The sequence below is a fragment of the Mastigoproctus giganteus genome, chromosome 14 (genome assembly GCF_048544385.1).
Source record: "Mastigoproctus giganteus isolate SK-2022 chromosome 14, ASM4854438v1, whole genome shotgun sequence".
Lineage (NCBI taxonomy): Eukaryota > Metazoa > Arthropoda > Arachnida > Uropygi > Thelyphonidae > Mastigoproctus > Mastigoproctus giganteus.
Genome location: NC_143588.1, coordinates 26,941,535 through 26,965,953, shown reverse-complemented (window position 1 = coordinate 26,965,953; position 24,419 = coordinate 26,941,535). Strand labels below are relative to the sequence as shown.

At 36.6% G+C, this 24,419-nt stretch overlaps 1 protein-coding gene across 3 annotated transcripts in view; it reads right to left on the bottom strand.

Moving 5' to 3' along the window:
• Positions 1-24,419, bottom strand: part of Cdc27 (cell division cycle protein 27) — a 472,030-nt gene that overhangs the window by 132,273 nt on the left and 315,338 nt on the right. For all 3 annotated transcript variants that reach the window (XM_090389309.1, XM_090389310.1, XM_090389311.1), the window contains exon 13: positions 22,763-22,971. In XM_090389309.1, the coding sequence (XP_090245435.1) occupies positions 22,763-22,971 (209 nt within the window). The remainder of the gene's footprint in view (positions 1-22,762; positions 22,972-24,419) is intronic.

Genomic DNA, 24,419 nt, shown 5'->3' with positions numbered 1-24,419 from the left:
TAGCAACTAGAAAACGAGAAACCTGGGCTACATTCGTCCTAGAAACTGGAAATTCAAACCCCTGGGGGTTACTGTATAAAATCACACGGGGGAAAACCCTCACAACAGATATCTCTGGCACTGTCCAGGCTGATCAAAATGAAACCACCAACTGGACTGACTCTGTCAGTGCCATCATAAATAAGCTCTTCCCAGACGACAACCCTCAGAATGACTTGCCGGAACACAAAAGTATCCGGAAGAAGAATGCCGAATATATAACACAGACCCAAGCTGAACCCTTCACCGGTCTGGAATTGAATCAGGTCCTCAAAAAAGTAAATACGAAAAAGTGCCCGGGACTGGATTTAATTGAATATGCCTTCATCATTAGATTTCACAAATTAAAGCCAGAACATCTTCTATTATTGTACAATAAATGCCTCCAAAAATCAAAGTTCCCCCAGCCCTGGAAGGTTGCACTTCTCCGCCTAATACCAAAACCAAATAAACCAATAACAAACCCTCGTTCATACAGACCAATTGCCCTGCTGGCAAACCTGGGCAAGACCTTGGAAAGACTAATGGCCATCCGAATCACGAATCTCTTTCTCTCCAAAGGTATGATTTCACCAGCCCAATATGGATTCACCCAGGGCAGATCATGTGAAGATGCCCTCTCTGATTTGATCCTGCATCTGGAAACTTCGCAATCCAAATATGAACTCGCTCTGTTTATTGACTTCGAGGGGTCTTCGATAATGTATGGTGGGAAAGTGCACTGGAACGTCTTCGCACAGCAGAATGTCCAAACAATCTTTACTGGCTGTTCAGAAGCTACTTCTCACAACGTACAATAGTAGTTAAGTCAAAATATCACCACGTCCTTAAACCCATCCACTGTGGGTGTCCCCAGGGCTCTGTCCTGGGGCCCTTGGTGTGGAATATGGTGCTCCAGAGCTGGCTCAGTAACAGTTTTGAAAAAACCAAAATCATAGCATTCGCCGACGACCTCACCATCGTGGTCGCTGGTCATTCCAGAGCAGCCCTCGAATCCACAGCACAGCGAGTACTCAACCATCTCTCTACCTGGACAACAATCAACAAATTGCAAATCAACCCTGCCAAAACTAAGATGATGGTGTTTAAAAACCGACTCGACTTACGAAGGCCTCCCCAGGTCAAAATCAACGGAACCTAGCTAACCTTCGTAGAACAGACAAAAGTCCTGGGAATAGTAATAGACAACCGTCTGTCTTTCTTCCCCCATCTACAGCATCTGAGTTCCAAGACCAAAAAGTTCTCCGCCACAATTATACGGATCTCAAGAAGTGAGTGGGGACTATCAAAACGAACCCTTCTTCTTTATTATAAAACTGTCTTTCTCCCAATAGTAACCTATGCTGCCGAGGTCTGGTTTCACAGAGTTCCCATCATTAAGATGAAAGAAAAGCTAAACTCTATACAAAGAGCTATGTTACTGGCGACCCATAGAATCTGCCGTACAGTGTCTACAGCAGCTCTCCAAGTTATAGCAGGCACCCTCCCTCTCGACCTTTACACAATCTACAAGGGGCTCTGCTATCGAATTAAAAAAGGTATTCCGGCAACGATCCTGGATATAGAACTCTCACTAACTACAGGTATAAAGCAGGAGAAATCTCAATGTCTCAATAAACTCTTCAATGTATGGCAGACCAGATGGGATTCTTCTACTGTAGGGGTTGTAACTCAGAGTTTTCTTCCGGAGGTAACCTTTTCAACCACTAAAAATAACGCCCGATGGTTCTCCCTCAGCCTCGAATCATCCTTTCTCATTACCGGACACGGTTCTCTAAATGAGAAACTGCATACACTGGGACTCATCAACACTCCCTACTGCTTTTGCGGGCAAAGTGAAAGTTGGAAACACTTGCTTCTAGAGTGTGTACATTACAACGATATCAGAAACCGTCTCCGGAATAAGATCCAGGACTTCCCACCAACAGATCTGCATCAACTGATATGTACCCAAAACAACCTCGAAGCCTTCCAGACCTTTGCAGCTGAGGTATTTGCCTGGAGGAGGACACTGATCATCAGTCACCGACATGGAAATGCCGATCATTAACAATTCCACTGCCAACTGAAAGTCACCTCTTCTACTGACTATTTTTTTTTTTTTTCTAACCTCCGTTCTGCATTGTTTCCGGGTCCTACCCTGGAACTAGGAGCAGCTTTGGCTCACCTTTTCTTCTTTCCCACTATGTGCAGGATAGATAACCACTCTGCCATTTTTTTTTTTCTTTTTTTCTTTTTCATTCTCTCTCTGCTGGCACCCAATTTACATCTTTCTCTTCACTGTAGCCAGGGTGTGGGATTAAAATTATTTATTTATTCCTTAATTATTTTTATTTTTTATTTATTTTTATTTTATTATTATTTTTATTTATTCTTTTTTATTTTTCCTCAAACCTGCGTTCTGCACTGTTTCCGGGTCCAGCTCTGGAACTAGGAGCAGCCTTGGCTCACCTTTTCTTCTTTCTCCCTCTGTGCAGGATAGATAACCACTCTAACATTTTTTTTTTTTTCTCTTACTCTCTCTCTGCTGGCACCCCGACTTACATCTTCCTCTTCACTGTGGGATTAAAATTATTTAATTATTCTGTAATTATTATTATTATTATTATTTATTCATTTTTTTTTATTTTATTTTTTTCATTTACTTAGCTTCAATTTTTTTTTTTTTTTTTACTCGTGCTCTGTTCTGACAACTGGGATGTGGACTATCATTGGTGCTAGACAGCTCTCCCCCCCCCCTTTTTTTTTCATCACAGGGAATTTATTTTATTTTTCTTATTTTATTATTTTATTTATTTATTATTATTTTTTTTAGTATTATTTATTTTATTTTATTTATTTATTTTTTTTATTATTATTTATTTATTTAATATATTTTCTTTTTCACCACGGGGAATTATTATAATTATTTATTTGTTTATGATTATTATTTTATTTTATTTATTTATTTTATTTTTTTTATTTATTTATTATTTATTTTTTTTTTGTTTTTTTTGTACCACGGGAAATACATTTTGTTTCTGTTTTTAGTTTATTTAATTTTTATTTTATTTATTTATTTTTTTTTCCCCTCTCTGGAGTGGGCCCCCAGAGAAATCTGGCCCACCTTTTGGCAACATCAGGTGGTTCAGAGTCTCGTATCGAGACAGTACGTGCTCCATTGGGACTGGCCCACCTTCCCGTGGTGTGGACGAGTACCCAGAATCATCTATCCAGGTGACTGATGCTTCTGGGTAGCCAAGAGGCCAGAACAGAACACACACACAATACACACAAACCGACGTCACACACATCTGGCCCATTTCTAGTGATACTGTTCTTCACAGAGATACGAGGCGGAGTTTAACTCACGTTCTAGGAGCCGCCCTTTACAAAAACACATGTCCACCTGTACCTATATTTGCTTCTGAGGTAGTAATTAATTCTTGGCTTCCCCCTTAGCCTGCTTTTTCTACTGAGAACCTTATATCTAACTACTTTCTTCTTTTTTGCCTCTTAATATAATACTGAATTTTTAGTGCCATATGCCTAATTATGCTATTGGGCACTTTTTGCTATTAGGCTTACTTTATTTAATTATTTCTCAACTAATTACATATCAGAACTGTGAGGGCGCTGGCACCTACTAACATTGGATATAAAATAACACGTGCTCTGCAACGTGGTCTTTCCTATATTTCATTTTCGTGGTAAGTTTGATTTTGCCTAACTAGTTTGTTAGGCATTCTTAACGTACTGTTAAATCACGATTTAAGCATGTAGGAATTAGCCTTTCCACCGTCCGCTTCTTTTCCATAATATACATTATACATTATCCATTATATTATCCTATTTTGCTTCATTATACTTATGATAAACCAGGATCTCTTTCTATAAGGGACGGGAAGTTACGCTCCCGGTAAAATCCGACGTACAATTGCATTATAGCTTTTCCTTTACTTTTAACTTTTTACTATCATATTCTATTTTTCTTACCTCATGAACTATTTAGAGTAATTTGAGGGGGATTGAAGTACTATTGCTATTCTTAAACCTTGAATCCGTTCTCCTTATTTTAGCATTTGCTCCTTTGGTACTTATTAATATGATATTAATTGAAGGATATTGGTTCTCTTTTATTACTCTTCTTCCTTAATATTTGCTTTTGCTAGTTTTTCTATGTGTCTTAGCTATCGGTCGGGCTAAAGTCATCCAGCCTGTTAACAACTAAATTATTTTCTAACTTTAATTATACTTATCCATTTATCTCATAAATTACCTTTTGACCATGTTAAACAGGCAGATGATATCAGAAACTGATAGCTGGGTTAATTCTAGGGGGACATATAATTGTAGTTAGCCCTTGAAAAAGTCCCTTTCAATGTGTCCCATGACCTATAATTGACTTGATATATATTATTATTATGTTTATTAATTGTTTTATTTTTACTTTTACTTTGACTAATGATCATCCTTTACTAGGTTTGGCCTCGTGGACCAGTTATGACTATTATAGGGTTAAGTAGCTACCAGCTTATCCAATATGAAATATATTTATTCTATATCTTACCTATTTTACTAATTGTACTTAAACTATACAAAAAAAAAAAAAAAATATATATATATATATATATATATATATATATAAAGCAGAAAGCGAAAGGCCAGCACTTTCTTACATATCTCTGTAATGTCATCATCGTCATGTCTCGACTCTTCTCGATTAAACATGTCATTTGTCCTAGAAAGATCCTCTTGCAGTTAAGCCGTTTTATATATATTTTATTGTTTAAATATTTTGTTACGATGGAGAGATAAAAAACATTTGTCTGGCAGTACTTCATTAAATGTAATAATAATGAAGAAGCAAAGTGTAGTCATTGTAGTGCAATACTGAAATGTAGAGGTTTTTCTACAAGTGGCTTGCTTCAGCATTTAAAAACTAAACATTCTATTGAGAAGCCTACATCGGCAAATGATTGTAACCTCAAATGTTCTGCAGGGGATGAATCTGTAGAAAGCTCTTCGAAATGTTTAAAAAGTGTTCATTCTCAGGCAACATTGTTTAGTTTTTTAAAGAAAGACACAAAAGAAGAAATCATTGCAAAGCTTGTAGCTGTAGATGGATTTCCTATCAGTGCCATATGTAAAAGTGATTTATTCAGCAAGAATTCAGTGAAAAAGGTTTGCTTCTTCAATCATGTTATGCAATTATTATATAAACAGTATAATATTATAAAAGAAAATATAATAAAAGAAATTGAACAATCATTAAAAAATGGTAAGAGATTCAGCCCTTCTCTAGACGAATATTCGTCGCTTAAAAACAAATGTTATTTAAATATCAATGTTCATCAAGATAAAGACAAATTTTGGAATCTAGGAATGATTACTATTAATGGTAGAATAAATGCCGAAGAAATGGTTGAAGAAGTAAAACAGAAGTTATTGGAGTTTAAATTATCAATAGAGCATCATATAGTTGCGTGCGTAACGGATGGGGCAAGCATTATGGTGAAATTCGGACAGTTGATAGATTGTGAACATCAGCTTTGCTATGCCCACGGTATACACCTTGCGATATGCAATGTTCTATACAAGAGATGGAATGATTCAGAAGGTGTAATTGAGGTAGAAACAACTGAAGACAGCGAGGAAGATTTAGAAGAGGATGAAACAGAAATTACGATTCAAATCTAAGCTTCGAAAACAATCAAGATAAGGAACAAAAATGTGATTTCAGAGATGACCTATTCTCTGGTGGATTAATATCATTAATAAAGTTAGAACGATTGTGCGAATGGTTCGAAAGTCTCCCTTGAAAAATGATACTCTTACACAGTTATGTTAAATCTTCATTCAAGCAAGAAAATTTAAGCCTAGTACTTGATTCTATAACTAGATGGAAGCCATGATTCTTACAGTTAAAATCACAAATTGAAAAAACAATGATTGACTATAACATGAAAAATCCAATATGTGAAGCAGAGTATACAGCTCTTAATGACCTTGTGCGTGCGGTGAAACCCGTTGAAATCGGATCGCAAAACCTTTGCAGTCGTGAAGAGGGAGTTTTTTCTTTCATCATACAAGAACTTTCTGAGCAAAATTCTATCTTTTCGAGAAAAGTTCAGGAAGCACTAATTTTAAGGATAAATGAGAGAAGGCAAAAAGCTTTGGTTGGATTACTGAAGTATATAAAAACTGGAAAAACGTATTATAAAAGAAATAGAAAAATAGTAGAAACCGAGTTGCAACCATTTCCAAGCAAGTCAGCCTTGTTGGTTACAGCAAAACGAATAATAACTCGTCTTGGGTTTTCCTCTTCTGAATCATTGCAATCTGATTCTTCACATTCCGACTCCGAGAAAGAGTGTGACAGTGAGAGCGAAAGACAGCAGACGCTTTGTGAGAAATTGGTGCGTCAAATCAAAAATTATATCCAAGGGGTTCGAAATTTTTGAGGCAACTGGTGAAAAAACAACAAATGTATTCAAATTAATGGACGCTCTCGAATCCATACCACCAACACGTGTTGAAGCCGAAAGGTCCTTTTCAGCTGCAGAACTATTTATAACCTAACTTAGAACTAGACTCAGTGATAAAAGTGTAAATTGCCTGTGTTTCCTATGTTCATATTACATGTCAATTGCCAAATCAGTTTCAAAATAAACTAAAGTGAAATAAATTTTTGTTTAACAATGTAGTCACTAGTCATTCGAGGTTTAAAAAGAACATGTTGTTTCTGAAAAGTAAGTTTTGAATTTGTTTCAATTTGTAGTTTTTATATATATATATATATATATATATATATATATCTGATAATTAAAATAAATATGATATTTAAAATAATGAAATGCTTGCATTATGTCATTAAGCTTGCATTATGTCAGTGGTGTGGCTCTGATCAAGAGTGCTGTCTGTTCTATAGATTATTTCTCGCTGCATAAGGACCACCGTCATGCAAATCCTCTGCATTGGTGGATCGATCGGAGGAGGGAGGGTGAATTGGTACTTCGATATTTCCGCCTTTGCGATGATTTGTATGACGATTGAAATGCAGCGATTCCATGACTATCATTGGCCTCGTGGTCCTCTGTCGATATGGGACATAATGGTCAGTCTATTATTTTGATATTTTAGTTTTTGTAGTTTCTTTAACCCCTTTTTGGTGATATTTCACGTCTTTTGGAACTGGTACCTTCGGGGGGGGGGGGGGTACCGCTAAATTATATATAATTGGCATTATTCTAAATTTACATCGTTGTTATTAATTGGGTTTAATGACTAAATTATACAGGGGATTATCGACTACCTTTTTGTTTTATTATCTCTACTTTCCCTTCCCTGTTTGTTTATTTTATATTATTTTGCGTTTCGTTTCGCTCTGTATTTTTGCCGTACTACTGGCTGATGTTTTTTATTTTAAATATCATATTTATTTTAATTATCAGATATAATTAGGCTTCATGTGGAGGATGTGCATTTGTTGCCTCTGATAGCTTCATATCCATATTTATTTATTTTTATTACTTTTGCCTAACTTTTACATCACATTATATATATATATGTGTGTGTGTGTGTGAATAAATAAAATGCTGTGAAATTTTCAGTTTTAATTCCACCTACAATAATCCTGGGATCCGGGAAAAGAACATTTTTATCCCCGGATCCTGGGATTACCGAAATCCGGGAAAAAGACAAATCCTAGTGGATACCACTTATTGTGATCACTTCAGGACTCTGTTAAACTGATAACAATAACCGATGAAACAAGAATGCAGTTCGGTGTTGTTTACTGTTGCAGAGCAGAAATGCATATATAAAAGGCGTACGTGGACAGAAAGAAAACATTAAAACCAAGCAATATAAAATTCTTTGACTGTCCAGTATTTCTTTGAGGAAGTCATCCATAAAACGGAAACTATCACTGCTTCTGTAAATCCATACAAAAGCATTAAAAACAAATAAAATAAATAAATCAAGATTTAGAATACTCTGCTGTAAAAAAGTCAGATTGGTCTTGGTTCAGATATGCTATTTTCTTTCATAGTGTAACAACGATAACAACCATATGAAATTTATGAAGCAAGTATCCATGCAATGTGTCAGAGTTCAAGAACAAGTTGAAATATTACGTAATCACTTCCACTGCACATGCATAAACACCGATAAGGGGAGGAAATCAAAAGTGCTGATTACAATAAATGTTTTTTCTTTATATAAATATGTCTGATTGGAACTTGGTACAGTTGTCTTTCAATGACAGTTATTGCCATTAGCATTAGTGATGCAAGAAAGCAAGCTTATGCAGCATCAGCACAGAGAGAGAGAGAGCCGAGCCTTCAATTTATTTAGGCTATCAACTTCCACAACAAAGGATGGAAGTCTGTTCCACCGACCAACTACCCGCTGGCTAAAGGCAAACTTCTGCACATCTATCCTAGATCTGTCTTTCCTCAATTTGAATTTATGTCATCTCAGGTGATTATTCTGAGCAAGAGGAAGAATCCCATCAGTACAGTGCATGTTCAAACAATAACTTTAAAGTCAAAAAATTCTATAGTGAAATCAAGCTCTTTGCTACCTTTTAATAAATATAATGTATCGACAGTAGAAATAAACTCTAAATATTTTGTATTAAGACTGGCTCCCTGATGTAACTGAAAATCATTTAATCACATTTTTCAGAAGTATATTTAAAATAAGTGTACACATTAGAAAAACCATATCATTCTGTGGATGATATGGAATGAATCATTCTGTTCATGTAAACACAGCAATCAATTCATTTTTCATTAAACTTCTCAGCCTTAGTGAAACTTACGTTCCTCACTACAGACAAAGGGAAGAGAAATAACATTTGGTTTAACCAAACGTTAATATCGGCTATTGCTTCTAATGCCAATTGGCACACAAAATACATGCTTTCCAGAAACTTCCAGGACTATGGAAGAAAACTCTATACATGAGATATACTGACTCAATCAAATCTTCAATATACCAATGTAGGCCTTTTTGGCACTCTGTTAAATCTAAGCATTCAACTGATACCTTCAAAATATATTTTATCACAGTGTCCAATAAGAAAAAATCAGATGCTTTTGATATAAGCAACAGAGTTTCAAAAATATTTTATTTCTCTTGAGAGTGATTATAATACTCAAAATTATGACCTTTATGTGTTCTGAAACTTTTCCCCTATTTATTATTAACAAAGTCGATTTTACAAGGCAATTTGTGATACAAAAAAGAAACACTCAATGGGACCTAACAGTATTCCACACAAATTTCGGGAATGCACTTTGCATTTGCTTGTTCCTTACATTTTATTTTTGTTTAACTTATCATTGAGCACTAAAACTTATACTGCTGCTTTCAAAAACGGTTACAATTGCAATACACGAAAAGGACCATGCAATTTGATTCAGAATTATCATCCTGTAACTTTAATGAACTCCTCTGCAAAGCTGTTCAACACAAACAACTATTCAAAGATCACAGGTTTTATAAATAATTTAATCTCAGTTCATCAAAACAGATTTAGAACTACAGGATCAGTGCTATCAAATTTATTAATATTCTGGATATATACCACCATATCTATGGATATTGGATGACCCATAGACATGATACATACAAATCTTTCTCGTGCTTTTGATTCCATTGCTCACTCTCTATTTGTAAAAAAACTTCAAGCTTATAGGATCCTATTATAATGGTTTTACATTTATTTAAATGATCATAAATATCAAATAATAATTAATGGTGTTTTGTCCTCTCCTTTTACATTAAAAGTTGGTATGCCTCAAGGATGTTTGATTGGCCCATCATTGTTCTCAATTTATGACAACGACCTGTCACATGTCATTAATTCAGGTGATGTTCAGTATTTAGATTATACAGATGATTTTAAATTTTTTCATTAAGTTAGTGAAATAAAAAATTCCTGTGAATTACAAACAACATTAAATAGCTTTTATTCTTGGGCAGTAGCAGTCTCATATATTTTCACCAAAATCCTAATGTATGGGATGTCTATGCCTTGTCTTTCCAGTGCCCGAAACATCGCCATATGTTTTAGCATTTTCATATCCACAAATGCCAGGCATAATGGTGTTTTATATTCATTTGCTTTCTCCATTAGCTGTGATATTACGTGAAGGTGATCCATAGCTGAGAATCCTTTCCTAAACCAACTTGCTTAAATAAATTGGATGAATTTGAGGTATTGCTCAAAGCATCAAAGGCGGATATTGTTGGGATATCAGAGACAGGGTGTCACACAGATATAAGGAATGCAGAACTGGAATTTGGGGAGTACAACGTCTACAGAAAGGATAGACAGGATAGGAAAGAAGGAGGGGTTATGCTATTAGTTAAGAAACACATAAAATCCAAGGAAGTGAAGCCAGTCAACATTGCTGGACAGTGCAGTATCGAGTCGGTTTGGTGTGACATAAGCATTGGGAGATCAAAATTGAGAGTAGGAGTGTGCTATAGGCCTAATGACTCTGATGAGTGTAATAAGAAACTGTACAGGGAAATAGAGTGGGGCAGTAAATCAGAGTCTTATAATGGGGGATTTTAATTTCCCAGATATTGACTGTAATTTGTGGGTTGGTCGCTCACACACTAGCAAGGCTTTTGTGGATTTATTGGATGATTGTTTTCTACATCAGCATGTTTGGGAGGCAACTAGAGGGAGTAATACTCTTGATTTGATTATCAGTAGTGATTCTTCATGCATTAAGAATCTCCAGATAGAGGAACCACTAGGTGGCAGTGATCACAGTGTGCTCAAGTGGGATTTACTCAAAGAGGTAACTACCATGAGAGATAAAGTGAAGGGTTATTGCTTTCGTGAAGGCAACTACAATGGTCTGAGACAGTGGGACCAACTGTAATGTTACCAACAGCAAATTCAAAATGGGAGGCATTCAAAGAACTTATCTTGGAAGCTACTAGGCCTAAATGGATGTCAGATGAACTAATGAGACATATGGCAGAGAAGAAAAATGCATGGGATACATATAAATTAACACGACACAGAGGCCTATGATAGATATAAGTTGATCTCTAACCAGGTTACAAAGGAGGTTAGGCAGGCGACGGCAGATTACGAGAAATCTTTGGCAAAGGATGCAAAGAAAAACAGCAAAGAGTTGTTTACTTATGTAAACTCTAGAAGGAAGGGGATGATCAGATTGATCCACTTGATATCGATGGTTCAACTGTTGATGATCCTGCTCAGGTAGCGAACAAATTAATGAATATTTTGCATCGACATTCACACATGTGGAGTTATTCAGCGAGGGGAATGCCAGAGGCAGTAAGCTAGATAATCTTGTAATAACTGAGAGTAAAGTGGAGGAGAAATTGTTGAAGATAAACACAAGAAAGGCACCTGGGGTGGATGGGATCTATCCAGCAGGAAAGGAAGTAAGCAAACCCTTAGCCATGATTATGAGAGCTCCCTTGGACTCAGGGGAGGTACCCATAGATTGGAGATGTGCAAATGTGACCCCAATTCACAAAGGAGGATCAAAGGCTGACACAAGTAATTATAGACCTGTGACTTTAACTTCTGTTCCAGGAAAATTAATGGAGGCAAAGAAGCACTGCAGGATCATCTAGACAAGACTTCAGTTATAGCTATGCTGCTACAACAGGATCTGGAAAGGTTGATCAGATGGGCTGAGAGGTGGCAAATGAAGTTTAACATTGACAAATGTAAAGTACTAGATATGGGAAACAGCAACCCCAGAGAAACGTACCAACTCTGAGGAACTACACTGACAGTGGTAGAGAATGAAAAGGACCTGGGGTAATTGTGCAGGCAGATATGAAGTTCTCTGAGCAGTGCAGACGGGCTGCAAGAGTAGCTCAAGGTGTCTTATCAATGATATACAGGAATTTTTCTATCAGGGATAAGGAGGTGATTGTTCCCTTGTATAAGGCAATGGTCAGGCCACACCTTGAGTACTGTATACAGGTCTGGAGGCCTCATTTCAAGAAGGATATAGAGCTGCTGGAACGAGTACAGAGAAGGGCAACAAGATTAGTGAATGGAACAAAGGGTTGCTCTTACGAAGAAAGGCTTAAGTTTTGCAAATTACAGTGTCTGGAGACTAGGCACCAGCGAGGTGATCTGATAGAGGTGTATAAAGCCTTGAATGGTTTGAGCATGCTCAATGCTGATGGGATTCTGCCTTTGCTCAGAATAATCACCTGAGAGGGCATAAATTCAAATTGAGGAAAGACAGATGTAGGTGATTATTCCCTTGTATAAGGCAATGGTCAGGCCACACCTTGAGTACTGTATACAGGTCTGGAGGCCTCATTTCAAGAAGGATATAGAGCTGCTGGAACGAGTACAGAGAAGGGCAACAAGATTAGTGAATGGAACAAAGGGTTGCTCATACGAAGAAAGGCTTAAGTTTTGCAAATTACAGTGTCTGGAGACTAGGCACCAGCGAGGTGATCTGATAGAGGTGTATAAAGCCTTGAATGGTTTGAGCATGCTCAATGCTGATGGGATTCTGCCTTTGCTCAGAATAATCACCTGAGAGGGCATAAATTCAAATTGAGGAAAGACAGATGTAGGATAGATGTGCGGAAATTTGCCTTTAGCCAGTAGGTTGTTGGTTGGTGGAACAGACTTCCATCCCTTGTTGTGGAAGTTGATAGCCTAAATAAATTGAAGGCTCGGCTGTACAGGTATTTCAAACGAACGGAGGGGTGAAGTGGAAGGTTTTTTTTTTTTTTTTTTTTTGGCTGATGCTGCATAAGTTTGCTTTCTTGCATCACATGCCTCTACTAATGCTAATGCTTTCTGCTGATTCTCATGAATCTAATCTGTTAGTAACGACCCTTGTGAACAACTTGTAGATGTGGGACAACAAGCTAATCGGTCCATAATTTCCAATTTCTGATTTATCTCCTTTCTTACGCAGCAAAATTATGATTGCATTCCACTCCTCAGGCATCATGCCTTTCCTAATATATTTTGTGAAGAGTTTTCCAGTTTCTGTGTCTTGTCTCTTTCTCCTAATTTTAAAAACTCTACAGTAGCTTCATTTCACCTGGGACTTTTTGATTCTTTATTTCCTTCAATTCATGTTCTACCTCATCAGGAAGTATATAGGGTATGTCGTATGTGTTGCTAATTTGTAATGTTTCTTCCCCACTGCTGGCACTTATATAATATAATACTTATACAGGTTGGTTTGGTTTTATTGGCGCATTAGCTACTAAGGCTATAATGCGCCACTTATACAGGTAATTTTCGACTTACGACCTATGCGCTTTACGACTGATCAACTGGTACTGCATCTCGCACCGCATTTCAGTCTGAACTGAGCATACATACAAGATTGCTGCTGGGAAGAATGCTGTATGCACGTCAACCCTCTCTTAATGCAGTGCTCTCAGATTTTTCTACTACACTCACACGCCCTATCCGTGTGGTCCTGAAGCCTAATGGGAACGGTTGTGCATGTAGCGTCAGCCCACTGCCCAGTAACGTGTGTTTGGTGTGAATAAGCTAGTCTTAATCCGTTTAGTCAGTTTGCCATCACAGTCAAACAAAACATCTTACCGATGTATGTATGTGGTGATTCATGCGTCTCGATCTTGGTTTGCATATATTACGTTCACTATTTTTGGTTCAGTTATATTTCTGTTACAATTAGCATTTTTTTAAAACCCCTAAACTTGTCTACACCTAGACCTGTCAAGAAAGAAAGAAAGCCCATTGATTTAGACACAAAATTGAAAGTGATCAAGCAGCATGAAGAAGGAAATAGGTGAATGCGATCGCACGTGATTTTAAGTTATCTCATTCTACAGTGTCGACAATTTTGAAAGACAAAGAAAGAATTTGTGAAGCTGTTAAAGGTTTGGCACCCATGCGACCAACAGTGATAACGAAACAACGTACAAGGCCCATCCATGAAATGGAAAAATTATTGTTTCTTTGGATGGAAGATCAGCTACAGAAGCGAACACCCTTAAGCCTTCTTACAGTGCAGTCGAAGGCTAGAAGTCTCTTTCAGACGCTGAAGAAGCGTGCCGGAAAAGATTACACTCAGAGATTACAGGATGGTTCAAAAGATTCAAAAGAAGATTCAACCTTCATAGCGTTCGAGTCACTGGAGAATCAGCAAGTGCGGATGTGGAAGGAGCTCAAGAGTTTGTTAAGTCTAGATGAAAGAAGGGTATCAACCAGAGCAGCTTTTCAACGTGGATGAGACTGGGCCATTATGGAAAAGGATGCCAGAGCACACTTACATTCACCAAGACGCAAAAAGCATGCCTGGTTTTAAGGCACTTAAAGATAGGCTGACTTTGCTCCTTGGCAGGAACATCGCAGGTTTTAAGCTGAAGCCTTTTTTAATTTATCATTCTGAAAATCCCCATGCATTCAAGAATGTAAACAAGTACACTCTGCCTGTATACTTCCGTTCAAACCGAAAAGCCTGGATGATTCAAACATTGTTTGAAGACTGGTTTCTAAATTGTTTTGTACCTCAAGTTTGTGAATATTGCTTCGAGAAAGAAATTCCTTTCAAAATGGTATTAATCTTAGATAATGCACCTGGCCATCCACCTCACCTAGACCACCACCATCCAGATGTAAAAGTTGTTTATTTGCTGCCAAATACAACTCCACTCATTCAGCCCATGGACCAAGGGGCGATTTCCACATTTAAGGCGCACTATCTTTGAACCACTTTCGCCCAAGCTATAGCCGCAACAGACGCCGACCCAGAACTATCTTTATGAGAGTTTTGGAAACAGTACGATATTTATAAATGCATCAAAAGTATTGCGGCCACGTGAGAGGCTGTGACAAAGAAATGCATGAATGGAATCTGTAAAAACTGTGTCCAGCATTTTGTTTATACTATTGATGAATTTGATAGTGAACATGAACTTTAAATGGTTTCGGAAAATATTGTAACACTGGCAAATGGACTTTCTTTAGAGACTGAAGTGGAAGATGTTGAGGAGCTGCTAGAGCAAGAATCTGGAGAACTTACGAATGAAGAACTTATCGCTTTGGAAGAAGAGAAAAATGAAGATGAGGAAGAACCAGAAAGAAAATTCACAACTAGAGGGTTATCTGAAGGTTTTTCTCTACTAAATAAACTTCTTACACATTTTGAGGAAATGGACCCAAACATTGAACGATTTGCAGGGATTGAATGAATGGTACAAGATGCTTTTCTGCCATACCGTGAAATTTACAAGCAGAAAAGAAACAAACAATTCAGACAAAAATTAACATGTTTATGAGAAAAACAACTCCCACTACATCAAGTGGCAGCATTGATGACCCGCAGCCAAGCACGAGTGGTCAGTAAAATATTTCTTATCTATTTTCTACATATGTTTTGTTTAGTTCTTTAAGATAAAATATTTTTTAGGTTTTATACAGTATTTGATATCTTTTTCATATTTTTTTATTTTTGTAAATAGTAAACCAATTGTGTTGTACACAGTGTCTGATTTACCTAAACTGGTCCGACTTACGTCCAGATCGCTTTACGACCGGTCAGTCGGACTACCTGTATAATACTTTATAGTAGTCTTCTGCTATTTAAATTATGCTTTCTCTGCTGTATTTCAAGTACACCATCACTATTCTTCAGATTTAGTATGATTTGTCTTTCTGTATTACTGCTCATTACTGCTGATTTAAGTCCTTTGTTTTTCCTTAATGTTTGTTCTACTTCTCTTGTGTTAAATCTTTTGTCCTTTCGGAGTCTCTTTCTAATGACCTTGCATAACTCAGTATACTCAATTTTGTGCTTCTCAGTGTTTATCTTGTTCTTCATTTTTCGTTTTCGGTTCATCATGACAAGTGTTTCTTGACTATTTTTTTCTTCTTTGCATTTCTTTTTACCTATAGGTTTCTTGAGCTTTATCACTTTCAGAAAGTTGTATTCCTCATCGATATCTTGGTCCTGAAAGGTCTGCAACTTGTTCCTAAGTTCCAGTACATACTGCTTTTCCTACTGTTCTGTTATCTTGAAGACCTTCGTATTATTTACTCGAGTCAGTTTTTTCCTTTCTTTTCTTACATATATATCAAGTATGCATCTTACTATTCTATGATCATTTCCAAAATTTAACTTGTTCAGGACAGTAACATTGTTCACAACAGATCTTCTGTTAGCAAGGATGAAGTCAATTTCATTAGTTTAATCCATTTAGGCTCTTCCAAGTCCACCTTCTATTCACCCTATTCTTGAAAAAAAAGTGTTTATTATTGACATTCCTCGAGATTCTACAAATTCCACAAGCCTTTCACCTCTTTCATTTCTTTCACCAATTCCAAAATTTTCTATAGTTTCCATTCTGTGCTGTTGTCTCTTTTCAATCTGAGCACTGAAGTCCTCAAAATGACAGTGTTGTGAGTTTTCTGTTCGTCTAGAAGTCTCAATTTTGGTGTATATTTCTTTAACCTCTTCATCATCATGGCTTGATGTTGGTTCATATATCATTATAACCTTTAGTTTGTACCTCTTAAAACTCCTGAGTAGTAGTCTTGACACCCTTGGTGATGTACTTTTGAATTAAAAAATATCTTTAATATCTTTATGGACCAAAAAGCCAACTCCACCTTCACTCATTTCACTGCTTCCATTGGTGTACAGCAGATTTCCACTTGATAAACTTGTGATTCATTTCTTCTTGTTTGAGCCAAGCTGATGATATTCCAATTCACATTTTCTAACTCTAATATCCTATCTTCGCCAATGAGTGATCTTACATTGTAACAGGCCAAGTCTGGTTTCCATGCATGGCAGCCTGGTCATACCCAGAGATTCTTTGCACCCTCTGCTTCCACTCTAATCCTCTCACTGCCATAAGAAGGAGAGTGAAAGCTGCTGGAGGGTTTGGTCTCTTCGTCTTCACGCTGACCAGGTGTCTTGAAGAGAACCACTCTACACGTTCGTTGCCACCAAAGTGACGTAACAGGGCTTACCAATGAGAAGGTGTGCATGAGTAGATTTTAGGGAGGCAGGCCAACCGGACTTCTCCTAAAACAGAAAGATATTGGATCCATTAAGTGTTTTAGACTGAGTGTCTGATAGCACACAGAATGCCTGTTCCCCTCTAAGCCTTGCTACATCACACACTGTGGTAATGTCCAAAGTGGGGATTCCTTGGGAACCAGTTCTGGGATTATTGTTGTTTATGATATTTTTTTTAAAAAATACAGACAAAGAGATAGAGAGTGATGTAAAAATGTGCAAATGATATAAAGATTGGAAGAGTGGTTAATAATAAGTGCTAAGTAGTGCTCCTTTGGGAAAACTTGGTGAGGCTATAATGATGATCAGAAAGGTGGCAGCTATGTTAAAACATAGCAATGCAGTAAAAATGCAAGTTGCTATTCCCAATACTTGGGAATAGCAACCCAATACTATTCCCAGGGTTGCTATTTAGCAACCCAATACTATTTTAGGGTTGCTATTCCCAATACTTGGGAATAGCAACCCTAAAATAACCTATAGAACTAATGAGTTGAACTAAATACAAGAGAGATTTGGACAAACACCTTGGAGTTTGTCCAAATCTCTAACTGCAATGGACAAACATTAACTCCAAGCAATGTAGAGAGGCAGCAAGGAGTGCATATGGTGTCCTATCGATGAGCTATAAAACATTTACTTGTATATATAGGGAGTCACAATTCCACAATATAAGGCAGTCCTGGTAGGGAGACATTTATAAAAAAAAAAAAAAAAAAAAAAAAAAAGTGCATCTATTAGAAGAGGTTCCCCAGGGATCACTGTTGTTTCTGAATTTTTTAAATAATACTGAAAAAGGGATGGAGAGAAAATTAGTAAATGATGAAAAGATTGGGAGGGTGGCTAACCATCAGTACTAAGCATCATTCCTTAGGGGACAACTTATATAGGCTTCAATGTTGTTGTTGTTTGGTTTTTAGGAGCATTAGCAGCTAAGGCCATATTGCTCCGGGAATATGCGGCGGCCATTCCCTGACCTTTCCGCATCCTCCGTATTTGGTGGTCATGGGCTCAAACCCCGGTCTAATCAAAAAGCGTGTGCTACGCACTGCCGCTACTGCCCACGGAGGCGCCACAGGCTTCAATAATGGTCAAAAAAGTGGCAGATATGTTTTAATTTAGCAAAATGTAAGGTCTTATAGTTGGGGAATGGCAACCCCAAAATAACATATTAGCTTGTAGACATAAGGAGGTTGTAATTCCACCATATAAGGCAACTGTAAGACTGCATTTGGAATACTGTATCCAAGTATGGAGGCAACACTTAAAAAAAAGACTATGCTTCTTGAAAGGATCCAGAGATGGGCAAATAAGCAAAGACCTGCAAAACATGCCCACATGATAAAAAAAAACTTTAAATAAGTGGGCTAATGGGCTTAGTAACCAAGCACCTTAGATTGGGACCAGACTGAGAGGGAATGTCACAATTAACCCTGTTCCACTCGCCTCCCCCATAACCCTAATTTTCAATCTCACTTTAAAATTGCCCCCCACCGAGAGAAACTAATAATTTCCATAATTTCTACTCAATTTACAAAATTGAAACTCTCAATATACATAAACAGAAGTATATTCTTTGATTTCCTACCTTTAGCGCTCAGCAAAAACTATTAATTCACTCTAAAACAGCAAAAATGTACGATCACATTTCAATTTATTAAATTTTGATGTCGGCAAAACAAGATCCAAGCTTTGAAAATAAAACGCGTTACAGCATTAGTTCAAAAATTCGCGCGTCAGCTCGGCGCCTCTGGCTAAAACGAATCAACGCACGCAGAGAGATAATTGACTGGTCAAGCTTACGTCATTAGCGTTACCAAGGTAATCCAAGGAGAAAATAAAACTGTAAACAATTTTCGTGGAAAACAAACAGTTGAACATCATTACTTGCGAACACTAATTTGCATGGTTCTCTCACAACAGTTGCTTTACTGCTTTTCGTAATTGCTGTACGAAAGAATTGCAACGAATTGGTTTTGAAGAACAAAAATGCCTTCTTTCTTTTCTTCAGTGTATCTACTAACAAAAAATCAAGGAAATTCATCTATTGGAAGCTACACTGGAAACGGAAGGAAAAAAGAAACTGTCGTAAAACTGATCACCACAATGCGCATTTCATAAAAAAAGAAGTTCGCTTTATTGTAATTGTTTTTAGAGGACTAAATCAGAACAGCAATTTCATGGATGTATATTTGATCTTCTTACGAAATTTCAAAAAAAATTTTCTATTCATAGCTGCGTTATAAACTTTAAAACTGATGTCGAAGGAACTTCGCATGCATCTCACCTGGTCTGCAAACAAAAAAAATACGCTACGAATAACGCATTGTTTTCACAATCCGTTACTCGTCTCGTAGTAACGGGTTAGGAAATTGTAAGTAATTGTTATTGAATACTTCGATATTTCCTTGATATGCATTTGATACCATCAAAAAATTTCGAGGGAAAAATTGAATTTTCATTATCACACACATGCCGGAAAAATTCACCATAAAGTGTTATGCGTTTGGATGCCTGAATTTCATTCTGAGCTGCAAATGTAATTTCACTTCTCTTGCGCTGACAGAGTAGCTGTTTGCCAAAAGAAGGAAAACAGGGTTCATTTTCCTGAAATTTCCAGTTCCTTTCATTCACTTTTGGAAAAAAAAAAACCCTTAGGGTAGATTGTCAAAGGTCCAGAGCTGTAACTACTTTGAAGTGGTTACAGTCCCTAACTTGGCAATGTTATTATGAATGAAATCCTGATCTTGTGTAATTATTATTTCTAAGTAAACAATATATTATATTATTATGATATCCAAGCAATTTATCAATAAATAATCTTTCACGAATAAGGTTTGTATGCAGTGTATTCTTGTCCTGTGCAATTGAATTTCGATATTGCAAGTGAAAGTCTTGTTCTGCAGGTTTGGTTGTTTCCTGTTTCGCCTTACTGAGTTTGAACTGAAAAAGGCAAGGCTTTCCAAGATCTGATTGTGTTCACTTTTTTATTGTAGTACTCAATTTGTCTCTTGTTTATGAAATTATAATAGCTGTAATTTTTTGATATTTTATGCAAATAAGAAAAAAAAATAAGTAAATTTCGGTTGTCATATTTTTAACCCAGTAAAGCCAAAGGAAGTTCAAATAATTATTTTTATTTGTATCATGATATTTTCATAGTTTGAATTTAAAAAAAAATATATTATGAATTCTCAAGAACATAATAATTTTGGCAACTTTTCTAATTAGTTTCATCACAGATGCTGAAGTCGCAATGAATGTTTCATCAAAGATGCCGAAGTTCCTTCCAGTCAGGAACTTATCAGTAGCTGTCCTTTTATTGTTCTGAAAGTAATTCGTTTTGTTGGGGGAAACCGTTTTTGCTCCTAATTGAAGTAACTTTCGAATTTTGCCCAAGTCGATTTTCTGCATATATTGAAAATTAGAAGGGCAGTAAAAGAGTTGATAATTGGTGCCATTGGTGGGCAGCATTCTGATGAACAAATTTCTGTTTATACTCCGGGATGACCACTTGGTCATGAGATCCCGAAATAGAGAGAGAGAATACAAGAAACCGCACCGCATTTAGCAGTCACGGATTTGATTGTGTGAAATTGCTCGCCATAAACCATAGCAAAACAAAAGAAGTGATGGGGAGAAAATCTATTTTTCAGCGGGGTTTTTCTTTTTATTACAGCTCTGAACAGCAGATGACCGTGGATTTATTAGTCTTCTGTACTAAAACAGAAATTCTCCCTTTGCGATGACATCACAAAGCGTAACAAGCAAATATCTTCTGACAATACTTTTTGAGCATCCGTTAGCCGCAATCTGTTAGCTTTGTATTGTTTGAAATCTTGCATTTTTGTGAAGAATACATATTTCAAGAAATAACCCGTTGTTCGTAGCATATGAGTTTTTTTTCTTTCCTTCGATGCACCAGTTTTCGAAGTTCATAACGCAGCTATAAATAGAAATATTTTCTCGAAATTTCGTTAGATCAAACCCAGGAAATTGCTGTTCCGATATTGTTTACTGAAATCAATTACAATAAAGCAAACTTTTTTTTTTTTTTTATCTAATGCTTATCAGTTTTACCCCAGTTTGTCCCGTTTCCAACATGAATTTCTGTTCGTAAGAGTAATACACGTTGAAGAAAGGAAATACGATCTGTTCGCCCTTCAATAAATAAATAGTTGTTGCTACTGTTTCGCTTTATCGACTAACAGTAGCTCGCCCGTGTTTTTATTTTCTTAGCGTCCGGTAGCCGCGCGGAGACATAAAACGCGTTTGACCCTCTCTCGATGTAGCTGTATCGAGGAAAGGTGACGTAACCGCCAGCTTCATTCTCACACCTCACGCCACGAAAACATTTTCGCTCTGTAAACAGAAACTCCCGCTCCAAAACAAACAAACGAATCAGATATCGGGTTTCATAAGCCATAGGTTAATTCGGGTGGGGTTAAAAAAATAACAGAAAAAGGCCTAAAAAAATACACACTTGATGTCACATTTTTCTCATTTGCGCAAAATTCAATAGAAATTTTTGAAAATTGAAGTGGGAAAATCGAAGAAAACCGTTCTGGCTTCACGCATAGCGAATTTCAGCTGTGTCCATAGAGTAAAAATTATAGAATTTATTAGTTGACCTTTGAACCGGGTCCACCAAACCCGAGGAGATAGGGATACGGTTAATGAAGGCAAAAATTTTTATTATAAATGATTCCAGAACTAGGGGGCCACAAATTCAAAAAACTTTGTGAGAGGAATTTAATTACTGGAATAAGTTATCTTTGCAGTTGACACTGACAGCTAGGAACTCTTCAAAGGTCAGCTGATAATTACCTACATGAGGAATAGAACATACAGGTAGATTTTCTTTTATTTTTATTATTTTTAATTTTTTGGCTGGAACAGCAAAAAAGTCTGTGGCTCCCTTGTACTATATGTCTAATTCTGAGTATCAACAGTCCTCCCTTAGTTGTTAATATATTTTTTTAAAATTGCATAGTGCATCACTAGAAAATGTGAGTGTTGTGAAGGAGAGCAACCTTTTCTGGTGATGCTATTAGGTGAGTCTGTTGTACATTTAAAGACATTAGACACCACCATAAGGGCAAATACTCAGGCATTGGGCTTCATATAGAGTAGATAGTATCTCTGTGATCGAAATCATATGCAGGTAAAATGTATCAATTTTGAACTGATTTCAACTAACAAGTTGAAATCTCCCTGCAATCTTACAGTACTGTATTACATATGGCAAATGCTTACAATTTAGGGTTTAAAGCACACAGGTGCCATGTCATAAATGTAAGTTTTACTTCCATTAGCCACAAGGTTGTTCATTTAGACAACATATTTTATTCACAAAACAACACATGTTCACTAATAGAGACCAGCTAATGAGAAGCCAATAACGTTCAAAAAGAACCGTTTTCATGATATTTCAGGTTTTTAAATGTACAGGAGACACCTTTTCAGATGATTTTATACAATTTAAAAAGATAATAGCAACTTAAGCAGTAGTGAGGATAATGGTATGTGTCTCTAAGTTGAATGTAAGCGCAAACCACAATGTCAAGTACTCAGCTCTTAGTCTTCACGAGAGCAAAAGTCTCTTATCAATCAAAATTGAATGATACAGATAAAGCATAGAAATTCTGATTTGACAAAGAACATGTATATACAAAATAAGAAATAATACATTAACTCACCATGCATTATAATGCCTAGGATCAATTCTAATTGCATTTCGGAAACAAGCCATGGCTTTGTCCATTTCTTCTGTCATAACATGCTCATGTCCTAATAACGTATAAGCATAAGCAAAGTCTGGTTTAGCCTGAATAGCCCTCTGAAGAAATTTTATTGCAGTTTCATGCTCTTTTTGAAGACTGAAGCAATTTCCTGCAACACACCATGTCTAGCAAAGAAAAGGAAGGATATATATTAGCTGGTTAAACAGAAAATATATTAAACCTCTATCAAGTACTCAATCATAATGATTTTCAATTAAAGTGAATTGTCTATTAGTATTCTACAGAATCATGTAGAGATAACACAACATATTTATCACAAATTATTGTTATAAGCTATGTTCACTGGACAGTATGAATATTTATTAGCTGTGAATGAATTTGTAGCTAAACTTAATGATTTGTAGCTGCTAGTTCTGAAAGTGTACAAAGTAGGTAACACCAAACAACCAATCCATGCCAAACTTTGTATCACCTGCAAAATTAAACATTAAGCATGACATACATTCGTCAATATCATTAACAAACACAGAAAACAATAATGGGCCCAGCACTGAACTCTGGGGTACTTCACTGATAACATTAGATCATGAAGAGTGGAGTCCACTCATTACCACTCTGTCTTCTCCCACTCAACCATCCCTTTATCCATAGCAGTAACTTGGCCTTAATGCCACACTGCTCCAATTTGTACAGCAGTCTTCCATGTGCAACAGTTTTTTTTTTTTTTTTTTTTGTTAGTTGTTGGCACATCGGCTTCTGTGGCCATAATGCACCTCCCAAAGTTTTTGCATTTTACTCTGATCCAAGCCAGAGGCGGGATTCAAACCCACGACCTTTGTGTTGCCAGGCAGGCACTTTCCCCACCTGGCTAGCCCGGTTGGCAAATGTGTGTGCAACAGTATCAAAAGCTTTTTTAAAATCTAAGTATATGATATCATAATAATTGTTTGCATCCAGTTCCTTTGTGAGGACATCATAGTATCCAATCAAATTTGTCAGACAAGATTTCCCATTAACAAACCCATGCTGTGTCTGGACTATTGCACTATGAGGATTGGCATGCATTTAAAATGGTTCTTTATCAGCAGCGTGCAAAGCCATCAGTATTCTCTTGAAGGTGTTATTTATTTGGTTCATTATCTTTGTGTTATAAATGGGAAATCAATTTTTTTTTTTTTTTTTTATGAAAGAATGACTTTTTAATTGCTTTTCTGGAAAATGCCAATTTTTGAGTTATGTAATTCTTCTCACACATGAGCAAATTATACACAGTAGAATCCAGATAAGAAGTTTTTCATGGGAGTGGAGGTTTAGAACTTATGTGGGAAAATTTCTTAGAATGGAAAATGACCCAAGGGTATGAAATATGAACTACACAAATAAAAATCTATATAATATGGGTGCATAAATACACCATAGACAACTCTTAAGAAACTACAAAGTAGTAGTTGTAGGCATCATTTGCTCTTTCTCGTATTGTGCTCTGCCTTCACGACGAGTTGCCATGATATTGCACTACCTCGAATAAGTAATGCTTCACTAATAGAGAAGACTATTGTTACTTATTCTCAATGAGTAACACCACCCAGACATGTTTCAAGGCTATTGTGAA